The sequence below is a fragment of the Pristis pectinata genome, chromosome 9, assembly GCF_009764475.1.
Source record: "Pristis pectinata isolate sPriPec2 chromosome 9, sPriPec2.1.pri, whole genome shotgun sequence".
NCBI classification, from domain to species: domain Eukaryota; kingdom Metazoa; phylum Chordata; class Chondrichthyes; order Rhinopristiformes; family Pristidae; genus Pristis; species Pristis pectinata.
Genome location: NC_067413.1, coordinates 77,290,996 through 77,315,582, shown reverse-complemented (window position 1 = coordinate 77,315,582; position 24,587 = coordinate 77,290,996). Strand labels below are relative to the sequence as shown.

Here is a 24,587-nt window from a genome sequence, read left to right as displayed (position 1 = left end):
GAACTACAGTAAGTTTATAAATCTACCTCCATCAGCTGAAAGGAAAACTTTAAATTGTTTGCAAAACTGATAAAAGAACATCAGCAAAAAATAATTGAATCTGGTTTTACTTTTGCTCTCTCTGCAAACTAGGCAACATATTAAAACATATCCACCTCCAGTTACATTTATTATAGAGTAAAATATCAAAGGAAACAGGGTAAATGAAATTAAAGTCGTGATTGGAGGACGGCTGCTGCCACCCACAATATAAATTTAGGCGTAACTTTGGACCCCACTGTGATGATCCCGAGTGGGTTCAGAGTGTTAGTTCCTGATTGCAAGTATGTCAGCAGAGTGCATGGCGAAGGAGCAGATCCCGGGGCACAGCAGCGCTGAGCTCCACCCGGACTCCGTGCTTTGCCCGGTGTCGCAGCTCAGGCTCCGGGCACTGAAGCAGAGCCTGAACTGGCCGCTGGGCTTGGAGGACGAGTTCCTACTCAAGTTTCTGAGAGCCCGCGACTTCGACGTCGACCTGGCGCTGAAGGTAAGATCACTTAAAACGGACAAACCAAGGGGAGGAAACTAAACTCGCCATATCACGGAGAAAGGCAGGGAGACTAGGGGAAAGGTCCGATCTTCCTGTGGTGACTTTGGAACAGGGCAGTGAGCTGAAGGAAAGACAACATTTGAAATAGAAACAAAGTGCTGGCAGCACACAGCGGGATAGGCAGCATCTCTGGACAGAAAAAGAACCAACATTTTAGGTGGCTGGCCTTCAAGTGGGAAGAGTTGGTGAAACAATGCAGCAAACTAACAGTAGGATCTGGGGGAGGATGGATCGGGACAAATCAAGTGGGAAAGGCGGGTGAATGGGTTGGGTGGACCGGCTATGTAAAATGAGAGAGGAATGAAATTTGAAGTGGTACAGGAGGAAAAGAACACACCAAAGGTTGGAATGGTGACATATAAAACAAACGGCTGGTTATCTGAAATTATTGAATTCGGGGTCGAGTCCTGAAGGTTGTAATGTCTCAAATCAGTAAGGTGAGGTGCCGTTCAAGGCTGCGTTGAGCTTTGGCGTCTGAAGAGATGAGAACAGGAATGGGATGGAGAGTTAAGGTGACAGGTGTCTGGAAGCTTGAGACCACTCTTGCAGATGGACTTCAACAATTTCAGTAATGAGCTATTTTGGTTTTGTATCACACTTTGAATTTCTTTCTCTCACCTACTCTGGCTTTTAAGATTTGATTATTCCCCCCCCCCCCCCCCCCCCCCATTAGACGTAACTTTTGATATTCGCTAGCCACATCACCTACACTACTACCACGTGTATCACTCAATCTTTCTCATCTACACAATGACAGGCCTTCCTCTTAGTTCTCTCTGCTTCTTCCGCACCCACCCCCCACACTTCTCGGCAACTTTATTTTTTTGTTTCAATTTTGATGACAGATCATCAACCTGAAACATGGTTTCTTTTCAGGTTTGTTTCTCTTTCCACAGATGTTGTCTGACTTGCTGAATATTTGTTTCCATTGAAAGTGGAGCTCACATTGGGGATCCATGTGCAGCTCAACATAGAGCTTTTTTTTATTTCTGTGCACTCATCCATTCTAGGGCATTGATAACAGGATCTAAAAGTGACTTCACAATATAGGGATATTAAACCTACTCTTCCTTAGTAGATAAAATGTTCCTGCGTGAAGTACAGTCCAGTGCTATAACAAAACTGTTTCCTTGTTTACAAATTAAGTTTATCTGGTGGCATCATTGCTCATTTGAATACAAAGCAGCAGAATTTGCATTGGAACACCATTTATGGATGATTGCCTCTTAATGTGAGGTGTGTCCTGCTTCATTGTGGAGGCTCAAGAGACTGCAGATGCTAGAATATATAGCTCGATGTTGCTCAACCTCGAGAATTCCTCCAGCAGATTATTTGTTGCTCCTCCTTCATTACACCAGTTTCAGAATCACACGAGGAAGACTGACTCTCAAGTATCTGGTTGAGCAATGCACAATGGTTTTAATGATGTTTCTTCATGCAACCATCATCCAGGCTAACCACAGGAGAAGTTGATCCAATGCAATCAATGATGTTTTGCAATAAACTGATCCCTTGTGTTGTCTTGTACAAATGCAGGATCATCCACTTCAACGTGGCAACCACAAACTCTGACCTCCTGTTTCTTCTTCTCTGCTTGTTGAGAGTCCACAGTTGTGCAAAGGCTTTGGCTTCACAAAATCCGAATGTGTTCTGACACATCTACCAGTCAGTCATTCAGTAAATCTGTTCTGTAAATGTATGTAGGGTATTCTGTAATATAGTAAGGAATATAAAACTTCTGCCTTGATTTCAACCTGTCATCTTTTTCAGTCCATGTTCCAGTCTGAACTGCCCTTTCCACTATACTGAGCTGTGTGCATCTGCTTGACTTGATTCCTTTAGAGGAAGTTGACAAATTCAGTGATATAGCTTCCATAGTCAGTCGCAAAATAATATGGGAAGGCCTTGTGCAGAAAAGATCATCTTCAACCTTAAATCATTATTTGTGATGTAGAAGTATCCATTGTTGCATCTGTTTGCTTTGAATGTGCACTTACTATTATCGTGATAATCTTTTTCCATAAATAGGCCTGAAAAATCCACATGTATCCTTGCCCATGGTTTATTCAACATGGGTTGAGAGGATCCACCCGTGGATTCCTGCAATGCTATTCACATTGCTTGCATTCCTTCATGGTGTTCTCCAACTCCTGGTTTATGACCAGACACAACTTATGGCAGTTTGCTTGATGTGAGATAAATTCAGAATGTTTGTCTTGTTATAATATTAGAATAGCTGCTTTTCCTTGTGGTGGAACATCAATTCTGGATCTCCAAAGGATCACATCATGGGTTATGCCTTCATCTTCACATTCTCTTTCCATCTGTGCTGATATTTCTGTACACCTCAAAGGGCTGTAGTGATGTCTCACCATGCTAGCTGTTGGGTTGTGAACTATCCATCTATTTCAGTAATGATACAATTTCATCTGGTATTAGTGTTTTGCATAGTAGTGTCAACTTGTCCACAGTTTTACTACAGGATGTACATAGAAGATACAACAGGCCCTTTGGCCCATGAAGTCTGTGCCGAACATGATGCCAAATTAAACTATTTCTCTTCTGCCTGCATGTGATCCATTCCCTGCATATTTGTGTCTATCTAAATGCCTCTTAAATGCCACTATTGTATCTGCTTCCACAGCTACCCCGGTAGCCTATTCTGGGCAACTACCACTCCTAGTGTAAAATAAAACTGGCCCTGCACATCCCCTTTAAATTTTCCCCTTCTCACCTTAAATGCACATCCTCTAGTATTTGACATTTCTACCCTATCTATGCCTCTCATAATTTTATATACTTCTGTTGGGTCTCTCCTCTGTCTCTGATGCTCCAGAGAAATCTACCCAAGTTTGTCCAACCTCTCCTTGTGGCTCATGCCCTCTAATCAGGCAGAATCCTGGTGAACCTCTTCTGTACCCCCTCCAAAGCCTCCATCCTTCATGTAATGGGACAACCAGTATCATGCACAATACTCTGTACAGACTGAGCAAAGTTTTGTATAGCTGCAACATGACTTCCTTACTCTTCTGCTCAGTGCCCCAACCAATGAAGCCAAGCATGTCATATGCTGCCTTTATCATCCTATCTACTTGCGTGGGCACTTTCCGAGAGCAATGGACTTGACCCCAAGATCTCTCTGTACATCAATGCTGTTAAAGGTCTGGCCATTAACTGTTTACTTTCCATGTACATTTGACCTCCCAAAGTGCAACACCTCACACTTGCCCAGATTAAACTCCATCTGCCATTTCTCTGCCCATATCTGTAACTGATCTATATCCTGCTGTACCCTTTCACTATCTTCTTCACTGTCCACAATTCCACCAATCTTTGGAGTAATCAGATGCAATCAATGTCAATGTCACCTCTTCACTCTAGCTGAATCTGTCTACTTATTCCCTTGAATCCACTTTAAAAAAAAAACCCACAGAGGCTTGTGGTACTTGAAAACCACAAAGTTCTGATGGTGCAAGTATCTGTACAGCTTTATTACTCCATTGATGAGTTAAGCAAATCATTGTCCAGATGTAAGTAAGATTCAAGTCTTTACCTTGAAGAGACTTTGATGCAAACTCAACAGTTTACTCATCTCCATTCTTCCTGGACTGTGAATATACGGCACCAACACTGCAAGGCCATGATTCACAGGACAGTGACTTCACATTGATCATAATGATTAAGAACTTGAGCATTCAACCTTGCTTCAAATCTTAGGTCACAGCTTCTTGATCTTTCCTCTGTTTTCATGTTGGCTTGTGATTCAGCAACTCGTGTAAACATCCTAACATTTTTGATGAAGATGGCAGGAAATATCCCAGTGGTTGAGAAGTCCTAAGGAGGCCTTCAACTCTGTCAAGATCTTTGGACTAGATGGATTGCATTTCTACTTCTCAGAATCATTGAAATATGCCTTCTAGATCCCACTTGTGTTCTTGCTCTGTCCTTCCAGGCACAAAGGCATCATTTAGGTAGCCCTTGTTACCACTTGGATCGAGCTATCCATTGTCCCCAGAAAATAAGCAGAGCTGATACTATCCTAAGTAGAAGTCTGTTCTGTTGGAACAGTCCAAGGTGTGCATTTATCTTTGAGTATTCCTCTGAACTTTCGAATGTGATTTTTCTGGTAAGCATGTGAAATGTTCCAGCTTGCAATCACTGATAGAGCAGTACCAGTGTCAACTTCCACTGACACTCTTCCTTCGGTGCATACTGATGTGCAGAAAGGTTTGGTAGAATTCTGACATTGTGAACAGTCTGTAGAATTCATCTAGGTCACCAACTACTTCAATTAGTTTATGATACCCTTTACTATTCTTCCCATTGGGCTTTGTATTATTTGACTTTGACGTGGACTTACTTTACATAGTTTTGCTTTCAGTGAAACTGTTGGTAAATTTCCCTTGAGGCCATGATTATACGAAAGAGGCACTTTGTCTGCACTCACTACCTCTGTTGTGTGCTGCTGCAGTGATAACTATTCCCATTTGGATAGTTCTTCCATTTTTCCCAAAGCCAGGCCTTAACAGTCTGAGCCTTTGATTGATGTTTCAAGTCCTGTGCTTGCTCAACTGTGGTCCCAATTGCCTGGGCAATGCCAAATGTCTGCTTGAAATTCAGTTTCTTGACACTGACCATCCTCCTTTGAATGCTATGCAATCCTGAAACACCACTTCCAAATTTGTACCACAATAAAAGTTAACCACAATCTGCAGCAAAAAAATTGTTCCATCCTTTTTACACATTCAGTCCATGATTCGGTTGAACTATTGAAAAATTCTGAACTAATCATGTTCACCACAACATATGCAATGGCATTCAACCAGGTTTCAGTAAACCATGCTGCTCCACCTCTCCAGGAAGAGACCTCAACATGTCATGAAAAGAAGCTGGGACCTGACTAAATGGCCAAGCAGGAGACCAAAGAAGCTGCAGATGCTGGAATTTGGAGCAAAAAAACAAACTGCTGGAGGAACTCAGTGGGTCAGGCAGCATCTGTGGAGGGAAATGGATAGCTGATGTTTTGGGTTGAGACCAGTAATCTGGACTGGAAAAGTAGATGGGATGGCTAATATAAAGAGGTGAGGGGGAGGGATGGGGCAAGCTTGTCTGTATTTCATTGGTGGTCATCATTGATTCCTTCACTGAAACTTCTGAGGATGGGCCTTAAAGTAAACATCTTGTAAATGAAGGTTCTTGATCAAACTGTCCCAGCTACAGAGTGCTGTCCTTTGTGATCAAAATCATGGTGAGATCCTGCAAAATGCAGATAATCTTCCATATTTTGAGAGCTGCTTCTCGGCAAAGGTAGCATTAATTAATGCGATTTTTAAAAGAGAACCCTAGGGAATTATGCAGCGCAGATCAATAGGAGCAAGTATTGATAACGGAGAAGGAGCCTGTTGGGTGTATTGATTTCATTAATGACCCCATGCACTTTATGGTTTGCACAGTGTAGTTAAATGGCACAGTTACATCAGGCTTCTCTTGTGCTTCAGGAGGAAACAAGATGAAAGTGCTAGACATCCATCAATTTTCTATTAGATATACCTGTTGTCAGCATATTGGGTGATTACAGTAATGCTGGACAAGGCATAAGAGCTTGGGCTGAGGTGACCTTGACAAGTTCAGACACTGTACTGCTGCCGCAAAACAACAGATTTCATGATGTATGTCAGTGATAATAAATCTGATTCTGAATCTTGGTTAATATATAGACAAGTCCATGTATCCCAGTCTCCTGTTAAAATTCTGGCTAGCAGGATAATGGTAAGTGAGAGCAGTACTTCTCTGCTTCTGATTCCCTTTTCCTGAGAGCATGACAAAGGTCATTTTCGGGTATTTAGTTCTTTGCATTTCCAGCAGAAAGGTTACAAAAAGTAATCATTGCCCCATGGTAACTGACCTATCACAGTGGCATTCATGTTACTGTTCTTGTTTACAAATAGTGCAATATTTACAACTGAATAAATGTGCACTGTTTTTGGAATAACTGGTCTTGAACATGAGGTCAAAATTTTTTTTCTCCTTTTCAGGGTATGCTGCATGTTATCCAAAATAGGAAAGTAGGAGAAATTTTTGATTTGAAGATCATTTTTAAAAAGTGTGTGATGGATGATACTGAGCTCTAGAGGCCTGAACTAATAATCCAGAGAACATCAGTTCAATTCCAGCCACTGCAGTTTAAGAATGCAAAATCTGGAAATAATGTAACATTGGCAAAAGATGTTGCATTATTTAAAAGATTACCTAGCTAGTGAAATAATATTATAATTTAAAGAAATGAGCCATCTTTTATCAACATGATCCATATGCCTCCAAATGGCCTTGCTAGCCACAGTATTGCTGGAAGGAAAAGCAAGCATAAACTGGAAAAACAACTCCTCCCCCCCCTGCAGCCTAGGCATTTAATCGGGACACAAAAGGTTCATTCTACTCAGTTGATCTTGAAAAATGCTCTTCGCTAACGTTGGGGGATTGGTGCCAAAATCAGGAGAACTGACCAACAAACTAGTAAAGCAACAGCCTAAAAGAGTAACACTTATTTATCACCATAGTGTACCAAATTCCTTAATTATCCTCAAATATTATATTCCAGCAAAATATCTACATTGACTCCAGCTCCTAAAGTTTTTGTTTTAAGTATGGTTAAGGAAACTTGTGCTTAACATCAACTGACTTCCCCTCCCCCACAAATACAAGCACCTAAAGTTTGTGTTGAAACTACTTCCAGAAAGCACTTAGTGGGAAGGGGGAGATAAGAGCCCACAATGTACTCTCTGGACCTCAATCTCTTTCACTCAGTGATTCATTAGTCCAACCAATAATGTAATCTTGAAGGGCATAGCAGACGTACTTTTGTTTGTTTAAAAATCAACTTGACCTCTTCATCAATATAGGTGTTGCAGATATGTCGTTCCATGAGCGACCATTTTGCACTCCCTTTATATTCCTTTGGTATTAAATGAGATGATTAATAATAGATCTAACAACTCAAATCACAGCATCCTTGAGGGTTAGGATGTAACCACAGCTGGAAACTACCATGGAGACACAAGAGACTGCAGATGCTGGAATCTGGAGCAAAAAATAAATTGCTGGAGGAACTCAATGGGTCAGGCAGCATCTGTGGAGATAAAGGGATGGTCAATGATTTAAATCGAGACCCTGCATTAGGAGACTAGAAATAACTATGATCCTTTGCTGCTCCATCACCATCAAACAGATGTTCATCCCCTTTTTTAATGAGGTAAGTATATGCAAATGAGTGTTGAACCAACAAATGGTCTTCACTCATGAAAGCTGCAATGCAGAACTGTATGGGTGTTAAATGGGGAAACCTGCATGTAGGTTAGGATAGATCCAAGTAACGGTTCTAATTGTTACACATCCTCAGCAGATCTACTCACTACATCCATTCATGAGTGGTGGGGAACAATTAAGTAATTGGCAAGATAAGATGATTGCAAGATCACCCATTCCAAATGACTCCAGAGTTCAGTAGTTGAGAGCAAAAGTCCTTTTTAGCTGAAAAGCAATAGGTGAATATTTCTTGAATAAAAATGTATTGCTAGAAATGCTCAGCAGATCAGGCAAGAGATGTCTGATTCTCTGAGGTCCTCTTTTTCAGTTGTCAGTCTTCTATCAACTTTATGATATGAAAAAGCAGCTGCATGTATTGTATATAAACTCTGGGCACCAAAAACATATTAATAGTACTGAAACCTATGCTCCAGAACTAGACCTAGCTATGCTGTTCTATTATGGCTATGACATTTGTATCTACATGGTAGTTTGGAAATGTGTCCAAGTCGGCCACGTACAAAATGCAACCCTTTTACCCAATTCCTAAACATTAAGTTTATAGGACAAGTAAACTATGCTTGCATGCATTACTTCCCCTCCAGTGCTCCAAATGGGTTCCACCAAGACCTCTCACCACCAGACTTCAATACAGTTTTGATCCAAACATGGTGAATTCCACCACAGCTATTGACATCAAAGCATCACTCAGTGTGGTACCAAAGAGCCTAAGCAAAACTGAAGTAATTGAGAACTAGTGTGGAAACACTTCAGCAAGCTGCCATCAAAACTGCATAAATGAAGGTAACTATGATGTTGGTTCTTAAAGTTCAGTTCCGCAAGCCATAAGGTGAAACATGAGCAAGGGCTTCTTCAACAACCACCGTTGTCTGAAGATAAGATGTAGATGTAGAAAAACATAGAGAGAGTACATACGAAATCCAAATGTTCCACGATGGAACCCAAACGACACTTCAGTGTTTACTCGGTAGTGACTTCCTCACCCCGAAAAGCATCCGAACCGTGGTCGTCCACACACAAATACCTGTTTCCTTCTACAGGTCAGCAACAAAGTGAACTCCACCGGATTACTTCCAACTTCCATACATGGATTTCAGTGGCAAACACAGTTATTGTTTCTCATCCATCGATAGAGAAAACAAGCAGGCTGGTGTCTCTCTCCCTTCTCTCTCTCTCTCCTTCTTCTTCTGCCTTCTTCAACAACGTCATTACGTCCTTTATCTTCTATTGACGTAAGCACGCCCCACACACACAAATGATTGGCTTCAACTATGATTGGCTTCAGAATGTTGTGGCACAAGTTCCTTAGGATAGCATCCTTGGCACAACTATCATCAGCTATATCAGTGACCTTCCCTCTCTCATAAGGTGAGAAGTGGGGTTCACTGAGTGTTCAGCATGCAGGTCCATGCAAGAAAAGACTCACCAGCAGCTGATCAAAGGCTGCTGGGGATGGGTAATAATTGGCCCATATATCAAAATTCTTTTATAAAACAAAAACTGGAATGAAACTGAAAAGTAATCCCATGCTTTGGAGAAATGACAAGTACAATGTTAAAGCAAATGTACTTTAAATATGTAGAGAAAATGCAACTACATAGAGTGACTGGGGAAATTAAGATTAATGTATTTAGAAGAGAAGCCAGATAAATTGCACTCATTATTCAGGTCCATTTTCAATTTCTCCAGTGATGAAATAGTGTCTGCTCACATGCAACAAGGCCTGGACAAGATCTAGACTTGGAATAGGTGCTAAATAATATTTGTCTCACAAGTGCCAGATAGCAACCATCTCCATGAGGATTCAATTAATTGTGGCAAGGCGTGAGATGTAGGGACGGTGGGGTTAGTAAACCTCAAGACATAGAAACTACTAAGAACATTAGTCATCAGCCTAATTCTGAAGATTACAGTTATCACACCCAGGGTGGTGAGTGGGTGCTGGGGGATGTTTGTGCCAGTCATCAGGAAGGTGCTTTAAATTCTTTGTAAAATAGAATTGGTTTATTATTGTCACTTGTACTGAAGTACAGTGAAAAACTTATCTTGCAGACTGTTCATACAGATCAATTCATTTACAGTGCATTGAGGTAGTACAAGGTAAAACAATACAGAATGCAGAGTAAGGTGTCACAGCTACAGAGAAAGTGCAGTGCAGGGAGACAATAAGGTGCAAGGTCATAATGAGGCAGATTGTGAGGTCAAGAGTCCATTTTATGCAAGGGAACCGTTCAATAGTCTTATAACAGCAGCATAGAAGCTGTCCTTGAGCCTGGTGGTATGAGCATTCAGGCTTACAAATAGATATTTAAGTAAGACAATTTGAACAATGGAGGAGTGGAATGAAACCTGGTTTGTGTTTTTTTTGGGGGGGTAAAAAACTGTTATCTGGATAGATTAAATAAATCAATACTTTTGCTTATAGACCCTGGCCAGGGCTGTGATATACGGTATGAAATTTGTTTCAAAGTGAGGGGTTTAGCATTGTATGACCTGTGGAGAGGATTGTACACTGTGGTTTACCAAGTGTAAGAACACTGCACGCAATTAAATGAAATTTGAAATAGTTGTTGAACCAGAATCTTCATTTAAATAAAGCTTTATTTCCCTCTGCTCTATTTATTCTGAAAAGGGATCCAATTATTGTACAGACAAGTTGATGGCTATTTTCTGCTACGACAGAAACCAGAAGCCTTTGAAGATGCTCATGATGACATGTAAATGTGGTATGATGGAATTCCCTAGTTGAGTCATTGTGACAATTGTTGCAAAACGAGCTAAAGAGGATTAATTATACACCACGTCAAAAAGTGGTGTGATTGCATTAATATAGTCCTCTAACTAAATGTGGCCATTATGGGAAACTAACACAGCATTTTGATAAATCAACAATTCAGATGACCTGATCACAAACAAGAGTCCCTGGAGCCCCAGACCTAACTCCTGTATTAATAGTCATGCAGGAAGACGCTACTTGTGATCAGCAGCCAAGGATTTTGTGGGACTCAGAAGCTTCGGGCTGGCTGGATTTCACAGGTGATGGTGGAAGATCTACGGACACGGGAGCCCGCGTCTAGTGACCCTCAAGGCATGGGGTCTTGTGAGAAGGGAAGTTTGCATGACAGCCTGATTCTGAAAGTTAGGAAATTGCAGCCAGAGTAGTGAATGGGTACTGGGAGATGGGAGTGCCAGTGCTTAATGGTTACCTTCTCTCTGTAAGGTGATCTGCAAGTTGGAAAGCACCCAGCCTTCAGGCCAACTGATTGTTCAGCAGGGATCAGGCTGTCATTGTGTACCATATTTTCTGTGTATGCAAAGGATCTAGTGTTTGCTTGAGATGTGGGTGAAGAGCACACTGTATATAACATGTGTCATGTGCAATGGATGAAAATGCAGATGCTTTGATGCCATCTGATGTGGTAAATGCGGGCTTGCTCTTAACTTTTAAGAGTAAATAGGATAGATACACGGACGAGAGAGGTCTGGAGGGGTATGGGCTGGGGGCAGGTAAATGGGACTAGCCGAATAATGTTTCGGCACAGACTAGAAGGGCCGAATGGCCTGTTTTCTGTGCTGTAGTTTTTCTCTATGGTTTCTATGGAACAGAACAGGGAAGCAGTAAAACAAACGCAATTCACTCATTGAGAGGAAGTTGTTGGAAATACACCCTCCAAGATGTGTTCCAGTGGCTTTCGAGGTGTTGGAGAGGCTGATTGAGGCAGGGATAGTAGTTGATACTCCATCTGGGAATTCAACCTGATGTGTCCTGAGAAATTAAGTGACAAGCTGAGAACTTGACTCGATCAAAGACACTTTAATGGAACTCTGAAGAGGAGCCACTAGCCTATGATAATAGATGCTTTGATCTAATCTTAACCCCTCCACAGGGAACTAAAGAGGTTGCAGTGAATACCTGTGAGGAAATGGGCACAAAAGTACAAAGATTTGGTTCTGCCCAGGCAAAGATTTGCATACAGTCTTCGTGTTTAGCTGAGGAACACTAGATGCCAAGAATACTGATCCAGAGATGATTAGCAAGGTGAGACATATTCCAGTTTTTCAGTCATTTGACCAGGAGATTGAGGAGGCTGCCAGACAAGTTAATACTAGTCAGCACTTGGACAGGATGGAAAGAACCATCCTGTGCAGATTATTCATTTCAAGTGCTGCATTGTACTAACTTGTGGCAGACACCATGGGGATGAACTCATTGGGTATGGCAGTAGGCAGTGGGACTGCAGAAATGCCACACCCCCAATCATACAAGGTTATGACAAAGGAAGCCATCCTATAAGTCTATTGAAGAGACTTGCTTGATGGAAAATACAGGAGGGTGCATCATACAGAGAGACAGGAACACTGGAACCCAACTACTCAGTCACATCCAATAATGAAGTGTCAAACTGACCTTAACTATTACAGGTAGCAATCCAAGTTCATTGTGTGAGTGAGACTGGCCTCTGAATTTGGCAGCAAATTCAGTATTGCTCTGGTTCCATGAAAAATTATGTGTTGTTTGGTACTTTTGAATGTGCCAGTCATTGGTCATCTCATTGATTACATTTTTGTTCCACCTTCTCGAGGCACTGACACCAAGATGTTTCCCCTTCTATCAGTCCTTCCATAATGTGGCATATGCACATCCTTCCTGTGACCGCTTGGATTTCCTCCACTGCTCCAGTTTCCTCCCACATTCCCAAGGATGTGTATGTTGGCATGTAAACGTTGGAATATAAATTTCCCCCCGTGTGTAGGTGAGATGGAGAATCTGGTGGGGAGCTGAGGGAATGTGAAGAGGATAAACTAAGATTAGTGTAAATGACTGGTTGATGTGGAATTGGTAGGCCAAAGGCATGTTTTTGCACTCTAAGAATCTAATCACTGGAAGTCATATAGTCGTACTCATTCATGAGCTTAAACAATGAAGGTTACCAGGCTCTTCAACCACTGAAGAATCACGTGTCAATTTGTTTTTAATACTCTGCTTGTTGTGGGTTTGAGTATCTCACTGACAATTGATTGCTAATCTAATCTGACTCTCCTTTGCAATTAAAGGTAATGCTGCATTATTGAGACTTAATGACAATCAGATGAGACACTAAATGCATTATTGGGCAAGAAATTCTTCAGTGTGCATTTTCCACTGAAGAAGTGTTGCATTGGGGAATCTACACTTTGGGGACCACGTATGGTAGAAGCTGCATTGCCTTTCACAAAAGCCTTTCATCCACAATTTATTACTGTAGTGGAAATGCCAGGAGATTGTGGCTGTAGGGAGAGAGATGGGGGTGGGGTGGGCCAGGGAGACCAGTTGTGCTGGGAAGAGGATGTAATGGGTGATGATCAGGGCTGGGGATAATTGAGAGGGGAGAATGTCAAAGTGAGCTGGGGAGATGAACTGGGACCAAGTGAGAGGAGGAGGAACAGAGCAAGAGATTAGATGTGGCACCGAAGAGGTTTGGTGATAGTGGAGAATAAGATATCTTTATTCATCACATGTACATCAAAACACAGTGAAATGCATCTTTTGCGTGGAGTGTTCTGGGGGCAGCCCGCAAGTGTTGCCACGATTCCAGTGCCAATATAGCATGCCCACAACTTCCTAACCTGTACGTCTTTGGAAAGTGGGAGGAAACCAGAGCACCCAGAGGAAACCCACACAGACACGGGGAGAACGTACAAACTCCTTACAGACAGTGGCCGGAATTGAACCTGGGTTGCTGGCACTGTAAGACGTTACGCTAACCGCTACACTACCGTGCCTTGTAGTGTGATTGTAGATAAAATCAGAGTTGGGATTGGTACTTACTAGGTAATCAATGGAGTATTCCTGAAGGACTTTGACAAGGCATGGAGATGAACTGTAGGGTTAGGGGATGTGGTTGTTGTTCCTTGGGGAGGGGCAATCACTGTGGATGAGAAGATAAAATAAGGATGTAACAACTAATACAGTGGATTCCCAGGCAGAAATCCAGGCAATGATAGGCCATTTAACACCATAGTATGCCTCAACCCTTCAGTTCAGACCTTCTGCAATGTTTGTGGTCTGTGCCCATGGTAGGTTGCATACACACAGTTTAAAAATTAGACTTGTGACTGTGTTAGACACAGATTGACGTACCTGTGGATGCTCGGCTGTGTCCATGGGTACATGCAAAATGCATATGGAGGGCGGGGGAAAATATATCCAGGAGTGTGCATGTGCATAAAGTACTGATTTGAGTTTGGTTAAAATTCATTTGTGCAGTATACTGGGATTTGTGGCATCATTTGATATGTTATCTGGGCCTGTGCATTAAGAATGATAATTTCCAGAGTGGACAATATAAAACTGAATTTTTAAAAATAAAGCAAATATTTTGACATTAGTTCTCAATTAAGAGTGAGGATTTCTATCTAATTGCCCAAATAAGACCTTTTCACATTCACTTCACAGTTACTGTCAAACTACCATAAATGGAGAGCTGAATGCCCTGAGATCAGTGCAGACCTGAGGCCTTTATCCATCTTGGGTCTTCTAAAGGCTGGTTACCATGGGGTTTTGAGGTCTCGTGATTCCAGTGGAAGCAGAGTTTTGATATATAAAATTGGTAAGTACTGCATCTTCCAAATCTTTCTTTTCCCATTGATTTTTTTTTAATTAAAAGACTAGCTCATTGTACTGCACATGAATAGCATAAATGTACAGTATATTCTCTAGTCAGGGAATTATTTGCTAAACAAACAAAAGTGGTAAAAAATGTTTGAATGTGTCACATTGAAGTCTAATTCCATTGACTTCAATGATTTAAACAGTTACAATACATTAACATGAGGGATGTACAAATATCTCCTCATTAGCTGAAGAATGATTAGACAACCACATTGATTTTTTTTTCCTCATCAAGATTGCAATATTTTGAGTATATTGGAAATTTTGTTGTGCAAGTTTATGGAGACAATGTTGCAGTCTTTCTAGGTAAGCATTTTCATGCATTCTACCTTCCCCATGCCATCTCCTCGTTAAGCTAGTAACATTATCTCTGCAGTGTTTGGTATTATTACAACACTCAGTATTTATATTTTGCAATGCAGATGCACATAATGTGAATGTCACTCAGGACATTGTAAGTAATCTTTCTATAGACATTTTTTCAAAAAGGGGAAACTAGAATACACAGTAATATAGGTTAAAATGTAATACCTTTCGTTGGAAAATTTAGTTGTTCTTTTGAAGTTGCAAAACTTGCAATCAGTTGATTCTGCTTTCTGCTATGATTCATGCCAAAACAATAGTCCAAATCCCTTGGAAAATGGAGTTTTATGAATAGTTAGTAACTATACTTGTAAATGAGACAAGTGAAGCATGCAATTTGAATGCAGTCCTATATGGCGATGGATGCAAGGGGAGTTCCATATTTAAATAAGACCAAACATTCTGCAATGACTACAGTTAAAGAAGCTTGTCTCCAATGCTGACTGTTTGTTTTGTCATGTGAGTTAAAACCTTTCAAGGGAAAGACATCCCAAATTTTTTTTACTGTTCATAAACATTTGGTAGAAAGTATAGCCTAGAAATGAAATTTCACCCTTTATTTGGTTTGCTAAAAGAACATTGCATTTATCTAGTGTAGCAGTTAGCATAACGCTATTACAGTGCAAGCGACCCAGGTTCAATTCCACCACTGTCCGTAAGGAGTTTGTACATTCTTCCTGTATCCATGTTGGTTTCCTCCCACATTCCAAAGACATAGAAGTTAGGAATTGTGGGCATGCTATGTTGGTGCTGGGAGAGTGGCGACATTTGCGGGCTGCCCCCAGCACATTCTCAGTAACGCAAAAAGACGCACTTCACTGTGTTTCAATGTGCATGTAACTAATAAATATCTTTTATCTTATCGTAACACCCATTTGGACCCAAAAATAAATAGCAAAAATTTAACTTTTGACTATTACGGAGGAGGGGGAGGAGTTTTACCCTGATTTCCAAACTAAAATGTGACTTGTGCCATTCCCGACAGCAGCTGCCTGCAGAAATCACTGCAGTATCTTTGCTGTTAGGAATCATGGGAAGCAGGTCACAGCCCTCTCTCCTCAGCAGCCAGATTACAACAGTTTAAATGGCTACCATGGAGATGAGACAAAAGCAGTGGAGTGGGAAACAAGTCATTAATGTGTACGGCCACAACACCTACCCTTGTGATTGTTCTCACAGATTGTGCCTTGTATCCACTGTGAGACATGGGCTCATTATTAAGGCAGGGATCACAGTATGTCTGTTGTGCATGATTTTGAAAGACCATAATAAGCAAATTGAGATTCAGTAATAACCAAGTATGTTCATCATTGAAAACTCAGGCAGGCATAGGCAGGCATGTGCAGGCAGCAATATTGCAATCCTGGTCTTAATTCTTTAATGCATGTCTTCTAGACAATTTGTTGCAGGGTTTGCTTTTTATTTTACTAGAAGCTATAAATTGAGGTCATAGGTTGCACATTATTACTCCATTTTGTTTTGGTTGAGCACTACAGGTTTGGTTAAATTATCACATGGGGAAATAATACCAGAAAAGCATCAGCTACGCTAAGCTGAGTTGCATGCAGAGGTTGCAGTGGGTAGGACTTTACCAGAAATGGTCACGATCTTTTCAAAGCATGTACAAAACGGCGTGTTTATATAAAAAAAGGGCACAATTGTAGAGAAATAAAGGATTGCAGATGCTGGAATCTAGATGAAAAACACTATGATGCTGGAGGAATTCAGCAGGCCAAGCAGCATCTGTGGAGAAAAGCAGGCGGTCAACATTTTGGGTTAGGACCCTTCTTCAGGACTGAAGATGGGAAAAGGGGAAACCCAATATATAGGAGGGAAAAGCAGAGCAGTGATAGGTGGACAAAACAGGGGAGGTGGGGTGGGCACAAGGTGGTAATGGGTAGATGCAGGTAAGAGATAGTGATAGGCAGGTGCAGGGGAGGAGGGGAGAGCAGATGTACTGGGGATGGGTCAAAGGTAAGGAGGAGCTTATCTTCCTATTCCTAGCCTATCTCTCTTTATTCTACCCCCCTTTTTTCCTCCTTACCTTTTGACCTATCCCCTGGTGCATCTGGTCTCCCTTCCTCCCCTGCACCTGCCCTTCACTATCTCTTGTCTGCATCTACCTATCACCACCTTGTGCCCACCCCACCTCCCCTCGTTTGTCCACCTATCACTGCTCTGCTTTTTCCTCCTATATATTGGGCTTCCCCTTTTCCTATCTCAGTCCTGAAGAAAGGTCCTGACCTGAAACATTGACCACCTGCTTTTCTCCATGGATGCTGCCTGGCCTGCTGAGTTCCTCCAGCATCATCGTGTTTTTCATGGGCACAACTGTATCTGATTTCTAGGCATATGTGTGTATTAGGATGTCGAATGAGGACAGGTTAGTGTTTGTGATGCTGTTTTTTTTTAAATATCATTTTGCTATTCACTGTTTCTGCTGAAACATAAAGGATAGTCATTTGGGTGTCACGTGGGAGAGACTGCACTGAAGTGTATCTTAACAAGAGTAATTAAGTAGTAACATAAACAGAAAATGCAGGAAACACTCAGCTGGTTGGGTAGCATCCATGGAGAGGAAAGCAGTCAGGCATAATACTTGATCAGAACTCTTCTGCTGTATTAAATTGTATTTGTGTGAACACACAAACCATTCAAACAAAATCAGTGTTTCAGTAGAACTGGAAACCATGGAGGATTATAATGCAATAGAACAGAACAGCACAGGAACAGGCCCTTTGGCCCATGATGTCTGTGTCAACCATGATGCCAACTTAAATTAATACCAACTGCCTGCACATGGTCTAATAGAAAAATAGCTGCTTGGATTTGAACAAGACTGGGAACTTGATATATCTGATTATAGTGTGTTCAGAAGAGAAAGCAAAGTAAAACAAAAAAAGTACAAGGCTTACAACATAGCACTTGTAAAGAATTATGGCTGCATTTTGTTTAATCCTGTGCCTCATGGTTGGAACCTTCCCCCCCCCCCCCCCCCAAACTGTATTATCACACCAAACTACTTTGGTTCCATGGTTTAAATCAAGCTCTTATTTGCAGCCATGACTGTCCCACAAAGTGAAGTGTCTAGGCAGTGACTTCTGTTACGGATTAGGTTACTATTTGGTGAATGTCCCTTTAAGACATAGTACAGTGTGTATGTGTGTGTGTGTATGTGTGTGTGGTGTTATTACGACAACAACAGGAGATAACGACGTGCTGACGTTTTGATTCAGTCAGAGTCAGAAGGAGGGAGGAGAAAGAGACACTGCCTGCTGGTCTCTATCGATGGATGAGAAACAATAACTGTGTCTGTCACTACAATCCACGTATGGAATTTTGGAATAATCCAGTGCAGTCCACTTTGTCGTCAACCTGTAGGGGGAAACAGGTATTTCTGTGGATGGCCACATCTCGAATGCCTTTCGGGGTGACAGATACTTCGGAACAAAGCAGTGGAGATCATCAGTGATGGAGGTGTCGTATGGGTTCCATTGTGGAACATTGGGATTTCGTAATTTCTCTCTATTCTCTCTCTACATTTTCTCTTCAGTCAACGGTGGTTTTGCAAAAGCCTTTGCTCACGTTTCACCTTATGGCTTGCTGAACTGAACTTTGAGAACTATTCCTGTACTTGGAGTTTGGGAATTTGCCACACACACACTTCGGGTTTAGTTTTTGGGGTTAATGTTTAATATCTAACATTTTTACTTCTAACATTCTAACATTTTTACTTTTATTTTTCTTATTATCATAAGTAGTTATTAATAAAATAGTTTCTAACACCTATACATGACTTGGTGTGTTTCTTTTGTTGCTGGTACGTAACACTTGGTCTTTGGCAATTAGACCTGAAGGCACTGCTCCTGGGCTTCACTGTCAGCCTTTTGATGTTAGTTGGTGTCAAAGATCCTTTCAATTGTATCAATGTGTCCCTGATAATTGGATGCATTAAAAACAATTTGAGAGGATTAAAATAACAAATAAAAACTATCAAAAAGCAGAGTTACATGATATAAATTAAAAAGAAACACTTATCTGCACCTACCTTTTCGTAGAATCACAGAATATTTGCAGCACTTGGTCCATTGAGGGCATTTGGCCCATTGAATTTGTACTCCGTGTGAAAGCAATCCAGCAACTCCCACTCAAGTTGAAGTTTATTGTTATAAGCATGCATACAAGGGGTAGAAATGCCATGAAAATTAGTTTCTGCAGTAGCAGCACAGTGCATTACAAGATGAGGACAAACCAAGTTCACAAACCTAAACTAACATAAATTGTACAGAACTTGCTCATGCAAAATAAACATGATGACACTAGTGCAAGACAACAAAATAAACGTAATTCCCTCATTCTGTTCCTATGGTCCTGGAAATTCTTTTCTTTCAGGTAGTTATTGAATGCTAAAGATCCCTTTTGAATGCTAAAATCGAATCTGCCTGTCCTACGGCACCAGGCCTTAACCACTCGCTGTGTAAAAGAAACTTTCATCATTTCACTTTTATACTCTTCCCAATCAGTTTCATTCTGTGTCCCCCAATTTTTGACCCTTCTTTCAATGTGAATAATCTCTATCCACTCTGTATCTTTCATGAATTTAAATATCTTCCGGGCATTTTAGTATCTGTTCAGAAAAGGCTGCTGTTCAGCCTTAAATGTGCCATTAATTGGGTGGCAGGATGACATGGCAGGTAGTGCTGCTGCCTCACAGCTCTAGGGACTGATATTCAATCCTGATGTTGGGTGCTATTTGTACAGATCTTTTACTGGGTTTCTTCTGGATGCCACTTCCTTAAAACAGTTAGGTTAATTGGCTGCAGTAAATTAACTCTCAGGGGAGATTAATGATTGGGGGGGAAAAGAAAAGACTTGAAGTTGATGGGTGTGAAGGAGACCATAAGTTGCAGAGCTACAGGGAAACAGAAGGGGAATGGGACTAAATGGATGGCTCCTCGGAGTTGGGATGGATCCTATGGGCTGAATGGTTTCCTGTGTGTAATAGTAAGAAAGCATGCTCAGGGCATTGAGCATTTGATTCTTAAATTTCCCCTATGTTTCATGTGCTAAGAACACTGAAATGTTAATTGGCAAACCCTGCTGTCTGGTGAGAACAGTTATCTGCATAGAGCTCGTGAGATAGTGATTCTGATAGGAGTTGCATTGTATATCATTATTTAAATTCAGGTTGTAAGCAAGAGTAGTGAGCAACTTACCTAGGCATCAGTTTAGCTTACTCAAACAATTTTATTTGCAAAGTTTGTTTCCTTCATGTTATACTTACTCTGAAGTCTTTATTAAAAAGTCTTGTATTATTTATAGTTATCAGAAGTATATTTAAAAATGTGCTTTAAACTTTGAACAAAGAGAAATGTTAATACCAGATGGCTTGTGGAGGTGGGGTTGGTATGGACCAACTATTGAAAAGCTGATTAATGCAAATAAAGAATAAGCTTGATTGCTGGTCTCAAGTAGTTATTAGCTGAGGTGGGAGTAAGGACTTGAAAGTCATTGTTTAAATGATGGCATTTATATCTGAGTAAGAAGGTATGGGGTTTAAAACATTTTGAGTAAAGCCATTTGCTTAAGGCATTTTGAGTACATTTCAAGCAGATAGTCTTGGGGTTTTGAACTTCTGGAGGTTCATGTTTTGCCTTCTAAGCACTAAATCTAAGGGACATAGGTTTAAGGTGAGAGGGGAATGATTTTAAAGGGGACTTGAGAGGCAAACTTTTCCACACAGGGAGGTGGGTATATGGAACAAGCTGCCAGGGGAAGTGATGGAGGCGGATACAGTAACAACATTTAAAAGACATTTGGACAGATACCAGGGTTGGCCAAATATAGGCAAATGGGACTAGCTCAGGAAGGCACTTTAGTTGGCATGGATGACTTGGGCTGTAGGGCCTGTTTCTGTGCTGTATAACTTGAAATACCTCTGACAGATCCCCCTGCAATTTGCTGAGGTTCATTATGACTTCTTTGCTCTTGTACAAATATTATTTGCCTGTATAAATACTAGATTCCCTTCTGCTCTTATAACAATGTTCTCAATTTGGTCTGCCATTGTCAACAAATTTGTGTACATGTGTCCCCTAGATTTTTGTTCTTGCACCCCTTTTAGAATTGTGTCCTCTAGTTTATATTGCCTTACCCCATTCTTCCAACCAAAATGTAGCAGTTCATATTTCTCTGCCTCTTATCTGCCTGTATGCATCTCCTCATACTTCATTACACCTCCAAATGTTGATATTTGCATATTTACAAATTGTGGTTTGTACATCCAAATCATAACCTTTAATATGTAATATATTAAAGCAATGGTTGTAGTACCACACTCTGAGGAAGCCTACTGTACACCTACCTCCAGTTTGAAAAATAATCTTTCATTATTACCGTTTCCTGTTACTTAGCACATTTCCTATTCATATTGTTGCAGCCCTTGTTCCATAGCCTTTAATCTTTTTGACAACCCCTAGGTCAGTGTTCCCATTTAAATGAATGAGGTCATGCTAAAGCTGAGGGTCTGGAAACAGTCTATCTGGTCCCTCAGTTCAGCCCGACTGAGTCTCATCTTGATTTCCAGTAGATTCCTGACTTTTGCATTGCAACTCCTGGTTGCAGTTCAACATGATCCTGGCTGACAATACAGTGCTGGAAGATAAGGATGTCTTGGGATCATGTGAAAATGGTGATGGAGATAAATAATGAATGGAATGAGAATCATGCTTTATGTTCCTTAGAGGTCACCAAACAGTAGAAATGAAATAGCTGTGGAAACCTGAGACAGTTCTGAGGTTGGAATAAAGGAAGATGACTGGTATATGATCACTGCCCATTTCTTTTTCCAGGACATTGGGATCCCAAGCTTTTTTCGGTCTATGACGTGTTTCGTGTCAGCCTAATCACATCGGAACTAATTGTGAAGGAGGTCAAAACCCAACAAAATGGTGTGAAGGTTATCTTCGATCTTTATGGATGGCGATTTGCTCATGTTTGGCAGATCAATTCAACAGTTGCTAAAAGAATTGCTGCAGTGATTGTAGTAAGTTTGTCTTTAATTAAACTTGGAATTAAAGATCTGCTTTATGACAAACCTCAGTGACAATGGTCTTGCTTTCTACCACTGTATACCTGCTGCTGTGCTACCGTACTATGTTCCCTTTCACACTACACCCAGATTTTTTGGGTCCATGTCAATCTAGCTAGATCTAGGATTCTTCCTAGAATGACCATAACCTTAGTCCTGATCCTAATTATATGAGACCACATTTTTAAGTTTTCCCAAACTTTACAATTTTAGTACCCACCTTCCAATAATTTATTATCTTTCAGTGCCATGAAATCCACAAATCTCCACAGTTTCCCAACATCCCTTACTAGTGTCTTATTTCTGGAACTTGCACCTATGTATTAACATCCAATCATTGTAGAAAACATCAGCAAAAAGGCCCACTTTTATCCCACTGATTTCAATTTCACGTTCTTAAATAGCACCAAACCTGAACTCCATGAATGTGATCAAATGAGCAAAGTTTACCAAAACACCCTTCTTTTTGAAAGAAAAAAAAATCAGTACCCAAAAAAAAAAATTGAATATCATTCCAGCCTTAAACCCAGCCTGCTTCTGGAATGCGATACAAATTCACTGTTCAAAAAACAAACTGAAGGAATCGTTACTCAAATCTGGTCTGATTTTATTTCTTTCCCCATAATCTAAATACCTACAATTCAAGATTTAGAGTTTTTAGTATATTAAAGTACTTATTTCATGACATGACAAAACTCAGATAATTTTTTTATTTTGGCCATCATAATTGTCACAAATATTTATCAGTGTTTATCCAAGGTATTAGATTATGTTGGATATTTTTCCCAGAGTTAATACTCTGTAAGCTGGAAGGAATTTCCAGCTACCATTTTTGGCTGTCAAACCTGGACTCCATAAGGCAGGATGCAGCATTCCTCATTATAATATCACTTCCAAGTAATTTTAAAAAAATTGGAAAATATTTAAAGCTTTGATTAAAATTATGTTAAATTATGATTAATTGCTAAAATTTATTACCAAGGGAGAAAATGAGAGTGATTACAATTCAAAATGGCAATTTTTACCCCTGTGGAATTCAGTGCAAGCAAGGTGAAAACAAGAAATTCTCTGAAACTGCACAAATGTGAAACTGTAATGTATATTGAAAGAACACCAGATATAATTATTATGCATTTATAATATAAAATTATTGGATCCTCAGATAGAAACTGTTGAACTAAGGGCAGCATTAACAGTATGTGTTTTAATTAAACATGGATGAGAAACTGTTAACGCCTCAATCTTTGGTGTTAAGCAATGGAAGATGATTTGTTTGAGGTGCATGTTCCACTTGGAACAAGAATCAAATTGTGAGTAAAGAGATCAAGCTGTCTAGAATGATAAAGTATATGAATCATGATTTGTGCTCAATTCGGATGAAGGATTCAAGTCCTTATTTTGCCACTCTGACTTTAAGTCTTTTCTTTGAATCCATTTTCCCCAAACTTAACTGGCCAAGAAGTATTGGTTGGCCTAGTGAGGAGCACCAATGGAATTGAAGATATTAGGAATCCTTAGAAGAATGGGATGATTTTAATAAAGTGAACAAAATCTGCATGAATATTACTGGAGTGAAAAAAGGGAGACTTAGGTGGCAGATGAATGCAAATTTAAAATATATGAAAAATGCAGAAAAATATTTTAATGCATTGAGTTGATGTGATCTGGAAGACGCAGCCTGAATGGTATTGGTAGTGGATTAACTTTCCACTATAAAGAAGAATAAACTTTCAAAAGGGAATTAGCTAAGTACTGGGCTGTAAATAAGTAATTGAAAAAACTTAAAATGTGACCCAGAGAAAGTCAAAATGTATCAAAGGCCTAAGGAGACTAGTGGAGTTGCAATGCAGAAATTCATGACGAGATGTGAGAGAAGTGACACTGCAGAATTGGCTAAAAGGTGACCATGAACTGGAGCATTCAACGTACTGAAAGGTGTTTAAGGTGGATTAGGAAAAAACAGCTGGAGGGGGATGTTTCAACACTCCAGAACCAAAGAACCTTCCTAAGAATGATGGGGGTAAAACATTGGCAGTCGATAAACTAACTGAACAAGCTGTTGCGAAGATGGGAGGACAGTAAAATCATTGAGGGAAACAATTGGAAAGTGAAGGACAGCAGGGCCCTGACTGGGAGTCTGGGAACTTATTTACAACAGGAAAGGGAAGGAGGGGAATTATTTAAAGCATAAAACAAAAGCAGCATGCTTTTAAGTTTAAAAACAAAATTACCCATGACAATCACTTTTAGAGAAACCAGAATGGCACCCAATTGGCAGAACCATTCCAACAATTTGCTTCTAACCCTAATGCCAGTGTGAGGCGAGAGTGTGAAAGTAAAGACAGACCTACTTGAAGATATTGTTGGAATAGAACCTTTGAAAGTAAAGCAGGGAGAATACATCATTTTAATAACCTATGCAATCATGTTACAAGAACAGTTTTATTTTTCTTTATGTAAGTTTATTAGCATTGCTTGATTCATTGCATCGACAACATAAGTTAGTTTACCAAACGATCTGATAGTAAACTGTAGGACATCATCAATGAAGTTTTGTGTAGTAGAGATTT

The 24,587-nt window shown here is 40.3% G+C and overlaps 1 protein-coding gene across 1 annotated transcript in view; it reads left to right on the top strand.

The window, feature by feature from the left end:
• The first annotated feature begins 296 nt into the window (after window positions 1-296).
• Window positions 297-24,587, top strand: part of ttpa (tocopherol (alpha) transfer protein) — a 30,288-nt gene continuing 5,997 nt past the window's right edge. The window contains exons 1-3 of the mRNA XM_052022670.1: window positions 297-526; window positions 14,349-14,502; window positions 21,779-21,972. Coding sequence (XP_051878630.1) covers window positions 326-526; window positions 14,349-14,502; window positions 21,779-21,972 — 549 coding nt within the window. The 5' untranslated portion in view covers window positions 297-325. The remainder of the gene's footprint in view (window positions 527-14,348; window positions 14,503-21,778; window positions 21,973-24,587) is intronic.